Source organism: Triticum dicoccoides, chromosome 4B (assembly GCF_002162155.2).
Source record: "Triticum dicoccoides isolate Atlit2015 ecotype Zavitan chromosome 4B, WEW_v2.0, whole genome shotgun sequence".
In the NCBI taxonomy this organism is placed as follows: Eukaryota; Viridiplantae; Streptophyta; class Magnoliopsida; order Poales; family Poaceae; genus Triticum; species Triticum dicoccoides.
The window spans coordinates 610,055,667-610,062,542 of record NC_041387.1 but is presented as its reverse complement, the minus strand read 5'-3'; the positions used below and the strand labels follow the sequence as shown (position 1 = coordinate 610,062,542).

The 6,876-nt window shown below is 47.1% G+C and overlaps 1 protein-coding gene across 1 annotated transcript in view; it reads left to right on the top strand.

Annotated features, from left to right (window-relative positions):
* The first annotated feature begins 4,240 nt into the window (after positions 1 to 4,240).
* Positions 4,241 to 6,876, top strand: part of LOC119292881 (transcription factor bHLH19-like) — a 3,700-nt gene continuing 1,064 nt past the window's right edge. Inside the window, exons 1-2 of the mRNA XM_037571557.1 lie at positions 4,241 to 4,756; positions 4,869 to 5,261. Coding sequence (XP_037427454.1) covers positions 4,241 to 4,756; positions 4,869 to 5,261 — 909 coding nt within the window. The remainder of the gene's footprint in view (positions 4,757 to 4,868; positions 5,262 to 6,876) is intronic.

Genomic DNA, 6,876 nt, shown 5'->3' with positions numbered 1-6,876 from the left:
CTGCATCTTCTTCCTTCTCCGGCAGGGTGCCCTAAAGCAGGTATGCCTTGAATTCCTCGGTCCAGCACCCCTCCTAAGGCTCGAGCACGAGGAGCAAATGGGCCCCTGAAGCCGGACCGCAGGCCGGGCACCTGTGGTAGGTGCCGTGGGCAGCTCCTCCCGAGGCAACACCAGCTCCGCGACAGGGGAAACTACTGACGGCTTGAAGAGCCTCTCCTCGAAGACACCAGGCTCCTGGGGGAGGCGCTGGGATGCCCTCTTGGTGATGTCGTTTGCCTCCTTGTTTGTGCCGCGCGGTATGTGCTGCAACTCCAAACCTAAGAATTGTTTCTCAATTTTGCATACCTCCTCGAGGTATGCCTCCATGTGCTTGTCCTTTGGCGTGTACTCCTTGTTGCTGAAGTTGACGATGAGCTAGGAGTCAGCCCTGATGGTGAGGCGCCTGACCCCCAAGGAAACCGCGGCCTTGAGCCCGGCGATCAGGCCTTCGAATTCGGTGATATTGTTGGAGACCTTCTCGCCGTGCTGGAAGAAGAGTTGCATGGCATAGTAGAGCTTGCCTTTGGTGGGCGAGATGAGCACGGCTCCAGCCCCCGGGCCCTTGCATGCGAACGTACTGTCGAAGTACATGACCCAGCCATCAGGTGCCTCGTCTCCTAGGGCGAGAGAGTGGTCCTCACCTACTTCTTGACTTGGTGTCTCAGTACATTTAGCCACAAAGTCAGCGAGGGCTGCACCCTTGATGACTCGGGTGGTGCTTAATTTCAGTTCGAACGCCTGCAACTCAATATTCCATTAGGCGACCCTTCCCGCGGTGTTGGGGCTCCGGAGCATCCTCTCCAGGGGGTAGGTTGAGACGGTCTTGATAGGGTGGCCTTGGAAGTAGTGACACAACCTCCTGGAAGTGACGTGGAGTGCAAGAAGGAGCTTCTGTGGCATGGGGTATCATGCTCGCGCGTCACGCAGCACGATGTTGACAAAGTAAACTGGATGCTCGATGAGGGACGAAGTGTCCACCGAGTCTTTCGCTTCTTGAGGTGGTGAAGCCTCAGGAGCCTCGTCCTCAGGGAGGGCCACTGTTGCCTCAGGGGTCCCGACCTCTGGATCCCCATCTCCTGATGGTACGGCCAAGGCCTCAAGCATGTTGTCCTGAGGTCGTGGCGTCTTGGACGGGTTGGTGGCCCCGCGCCGCATACCCTTGGCTGCACGCTCTTCGCGGGCCGCCACCAGAGCCGCGCTGGCTGAGTGGGGCGTAGCCGCCAGGTAAAGCACCAGAGGCTCAAGAGGGCGAGGTGTGACCATTACTGGTGGGCTGGTGAGGTACTTCTTGAGGTCTTAGAAAGCCGCGTCAGCCTCCGGAGTCCACTCGAATGGGCCCTTCCTCTTCATTAGCTTGAAGAACGGGGGGCGCGCTCGCCTAGCTTAGAGATGAAGCGTCCAAGCGAGGTCACACAGCCCACCAGCTTCTACATTTCCTTGAGAGTTTGAGGTGGGCTCATCCTTTCTATTGCCTTAACCTTTTCTGTGTTGGCCTTAATTCCCCTGTCCGACACCAGGAACCCCAGCAGCTTGTCGGACGGGACACCGAATACACACTTCTCAGGGTTGAGCTGCAACTTCACCTCGCGCAGGTTGGCGAACGTTTCCTCCAGATCTCCAACAAGGGTTCTTGCCTCCCGGGACTTGACCACTATATCATGGACATAAGCCTCTGCGTTCCTTCCGAGATGCTTGCCCAGGGCGATGTGCATCAACCGCTGCAATGTTGCTCCGACATTGCGCAACCCAAACGGCATGCAGGTGTAGTAGTACACGCCGCACGGGGTCAAGAAGGTCGTCTTCTCTACGTCTTCCACCGCCATCTTGATTTGATGATAGCCTGAGAAGGCGTCCAGGAAGCACAGTAGGTCACACTCGGTGGTGGAGTTGACGATCTGGTCGATACGCGGAAGAGGAAAGTCTACTTTCGCTGCACTCCTGGAGCCGGTAACGATCATTGATCACAACCCGTTATGCACCTTCATATTGTTCCTGGGTGATCGTAGGGCGAAACTTTTTGTTTTCTACTACCTTTCCCAATAGTTTGATCACCATGACTTATTTTTTTATGAAAACAAGCCGCATTTCGAGTTTTCCACATAGTCTCGCACATCTCTACTCCCCCACAAAGCAAAAAAAAATCTCTTTGCTATCAAGAAAGTGTTAAGCCACCCTCAACCATATCATCTAAGACTCAAGGGCCCTAGACATACCCAAAGCATACATATTGATCATGGCATACAAGCATGGCTAGCAGCCTAGCATACAATTAAGTAACTTGTGATCAACTATCTCCCTATCTATGGGAGTGGCATTGATCATTCCCAGTCCATCCCCTCTTGATCAGGTCATACTTGGTCTAGATGTTAATTTTAAGCATCAACCACATGAAAATCTTGATCTTGAGGGGTATCTCGAACTTCCATGAATTTGTATCTAACCATATAAGATCGAATGAGCTAGAGTTATATATCTCGTTGCTTTATATATAAAGTGGGGTGAAAGCCTTTTTCGGTAGAGTTATATATCTCCCACAATAATTTGTTCTTTATTTCAAATTGTCCATTCCATATAAAGTTTGTTCATCCACTAAGAACTTTAAAGCTTCCCACTATTTTGCACTCCCATCCCTCAACTTAAACTTTACGAACTATAATCTTCTATGAGAAGGTGATACTATAAAGCCTAGGGAATTTCTCTCCTAAAGGTGTATCACCAATCCAAATATCCCCCTAAACCAGAGTTTTAGCCATGGTAAAAAAAACATAGTTTTAGCCCCATAACCTAACAACCTCTTAGTAAACTCTGGAAAATATGGTTCACATTCATCTGACTCTACCAACAATGAGATCCCTTAGTCACAGCCCTAATCCTTGGTAGGGTTTGTTTCTGAAGTTCTTTTCTGGACAACCATTGCTGGCAGGTACCTTCAGTGTTCTCCAATTTCCAAAGTCAGTTGTATAGCAGGCTTTGATTGATGGCTTTTAGATCAAGAACCCCTAGGCCACCATAGTATTTTGGCATGCACACCACATGTCAGTTGACTTGGTAGTATTTCCTTTTACTATTCATCTCAGGCCATAACATTTTGGCTCTGCATGAATTCATTTTCTCGAGCACCCCTTTTGGCATATTTAGGAAGGACATCATATATAAAGGAAACTAATGAGACTGGAATTAATCAAGGTCACCATATCCCCAATAGACAAGATGTTTCCTTTCCAATGCGTCTTCTTCTTCTCAATCTTATCTTCAACTAGCCCCCACTAGGAGTTACTAACCCTTTTCATGTCTATTGGTATCCTCAAGTATTGCATAGGTAGCTACCCAACAGAGTTTGTGTAAATCTCATTGTATTTTTTTCCCTATCATTTATACTTCTATTAGACAATAAATCTCACTCTCGTGGAAATTAATTTTCAGACCAGAAATTTGTTCAAAATGTTATAGCTATTGTTTACATAAGGCTAGTTGCTAGCATAGTGTTTTGGGGACCAAAAAAGCTATGACACATTTATATGTACTCCCTCGGTTAACCACAACACTTATTTTGGAACGAAGGTAGTAGCTATTAAAACCTTTGTATTTTGGAAGATACTTACATTTTGAGACAGAGGGCATGTAGATCCGCTAATCCAGCTGACATGGCCCTAAATTGGTCAATATGAGAGTCAAACATACGCATCATGAAATTTGGTATTTTTGCCCCACCACCTGCATGCACCTTTTCCCTCTTTTTTTTCTTTTTTTGCGGGGTGCATGCACCTTTTCCGTGGTCTAGAATATCATTTTCAGTGGATCCAGGCAAGATATAGCCAGGATCCAACAAATATGATTGTTAACTGTTTAGGATTGGCCCATTTGTTTTAGGCTAGAGAGGGGCCATTGAGAGGCCTAGTGTGAGCAAATATTACAGTGACGGGAGCTTTTTCTTTTGGAGGAACAGTGACGGGAGCTTAATTAGCAGAGCGGACGCACGCTCGGTTATAAACTCCAAGATTCTAGGCCAGGGTTCCATACCAAATCTGCGGGGATTGGATCGTTCACACCGAGGTAAACAATTAGTAGCATCCATGTGCTCTGGTGTACTAGTACGATGCATGTGATTAGTTCTGCGGTGTCACGTGTGCTTAACTACTTTGTCATTTCTGTCTCGATGTTGCACGAGCTAGGTCAGTGGCAACGACGTACGGATCGGTCGATGCCCATGGACGACATGGACGACTCTCGCCTGTTCATGCAGTGGGCGATGAGCACACTGGAGCAGCAGGATCCAGGAGGAGCCGACGGTGGCAGCCAGAAGAGCGCCGGCTTCTCGTGTCTCCAGGAGCTCCGCGATTCCTCGGAGCTGACAGAAGCACAGAACAGTCTGAGCTCCGGCGACGACACGGGCGGCGGTGGAGGAATCATCAGCCCAGCCCCTGATGCGGCTGTGCACGAAGGCAGCTGGTCCACGGCGTCCCCGACCTCGGGCGGGCCGTTCGCGCCCAGCAGCATGAGCTGGAATTTTGGCGCTGTCTTGCCGCCGCAGCCGGCTGGCAGCGGGGGCGGGGGCACGCGAGCGCCGCTTCTTTCCGGCGTGTCACAGCCGACGAGGAGGGCCTCCACAAAGGGCCCGCCACACGCGCAAGACCACGTCATGGCGGAGCGGAAGCGCCGGGAGAAGATCAACCAGCGCTTCATCGAGCTCTCCGCTCTCATTCCCGGCCTCAAGAAGGTCTTTGAATATGTCAAATTGACTCAAATCTCCCAACCGTTCCTACATCTCATAATATTCCTTCAGGAAATGCTTAGTTAATTTGGTACTAACATTAGTTTCGATCGATCAGATGGACAAGGGGACGATTCTTACGGACGCGACGAGATACGTGAAGGAGCTCCAAGAGAGGGTGAGGTCACTAGAGGCTGCCGGCGGCAACCATAGGAGCGTCGAGACCGTGGTGCTCGTCAGGAAGCCGTGCCACCCTGTCGCGCCAGACGACGGCGAGGGCTCCGCGCGGTTCCTCTTGGCGGCCGGGACGCCAGCTACTGGAAACAAGCTGCCGGAGATCGAGGCAAAGCTCTCGGAGGACAACGTCATGGTGAGGATCCACTGTGAAATGAATGGAAAGGGTCTGGTCGCCAGGGTTCTCACGGAGGTCGAGGAGCTCCACCTCCGCATCGTCCACAACGATGTGATGCCGTTCACGGCGTCCACCGTGATCATAACCACCATGGCAAAGGCAAGTTATCATCAGTAATACTAGCTGGCGTACGTTATCCACGTATGCGCACATGCTCAATTGGAATCGTTAGCTTGATTTGTACCCTGTAGAAAATTCAAACCTAGCTACTAGGCTAGTACCATGAAATAATTGAAGGGGTGTGCCATTGTTAGAACATGTCTATAGCTCAAACTAATAGTAAAAATGTTGTGGGCGTATGCCTCTCACAACTAAAAACCATAGTAATTTCTTCTCTCTTTTTCTTTTGCGGAGAATTTTCTTCTCTCTCATATACACAAGGACGTGCGCTAGGTAAGGGTGTCACCTACAATGGCTGACTCAGTCTCGCCACGTAGGATAGTTGTTGTTAAGACGACAGGGGCAGACGCTTGAGGGGAGTGGGGGTTAGGACCCCACTCAAAATATGAGATTCCACTAAAATTTCTCTGTACTTTTAGAAGAAGAAAAATTGCGGATGGTACTTTTAGAATACAAATGCTAAAACTCTATGTATTTATACAAAATGCCCCATCACCCCCACCCCCACCCGACTCATGCAGTTTGCCCTCAGTCAGAAATGTAGTTTGTAGGTCCAGCCCTAGTTAAAAGTTTATACTCTCAAGAGTCAGGCTAATTAAGAGTCACACACTCACAATCTCTTTGGATTGAAGGATAAACATAGGAGTTTTGAAAGATTTTGATCAATAGGAATTTTCCTATGGAAACCCTTTGGTTCATAGGATTGAGGTTGCCAAATTCGTATGGAATCCATTTCTATGTCATTTATTCCATAGGAATCTCAATATGAGTTCAAACCTCATTTTATTTTTTCCTTCCAGAAGTCCAATGCACTTGCACTCTTTCTCTATCGACCCTCTCTCTCAATCGTCCAAAATACATGTGTTCTCTCCTATGCACCATCAAAGGCATCTGTAATGAAATTCATGTGTTCTAATCTGTAGGAATTCTCAATGCATGTCATCTCAGTCCTATGTTTTCAATTTCCTGTGATACAAACAGTCAATCCAACTAAGACCTTATCATATAAATTTGTTTATTATTGTCAACCCTAAATATATATGATGATGTGAAGGGAAAGAAGAGTCGACAATGGATTCTACTTCCTCTGTAAACTAATATAAGATATTTTAGATCACTAATCTATAAACTAATATAAGATATTTTAGATCACTAATCTGTAAACTAATATAAGATCTTTTAGATCACTAGTGATCAGTTTACAGAGGGGGTACTTTTTTAGATACCTTAAGTGGTTATTCCAGAAATAAGAGTTAAACCTTACTTTCATTTACTAGGTACCATATATTCTCTGTTAATGCCAATCATATTGCTAATGTAGTCAAAACTAGTTTTTGTGTGTGGGGGTAGTCAAGACTAGTTAGATTATGTTGTACACTACCCATTGATTTCTGCAAGTCACCTTGTGTTTCAAAAATTCAATTTGCGATATTTTACAATTCATTAGTTGTGTCCAGTGTCTAGGAATACGGAAGTATTACACTATGTTGATTGAAACTACTTATATGATCTAGTATTTCATTATATTATCAAAATAAACAATCAAATAGTTTCTTGTAGAGTGCAAGAGTCCTATTAGAATATGTACTATATA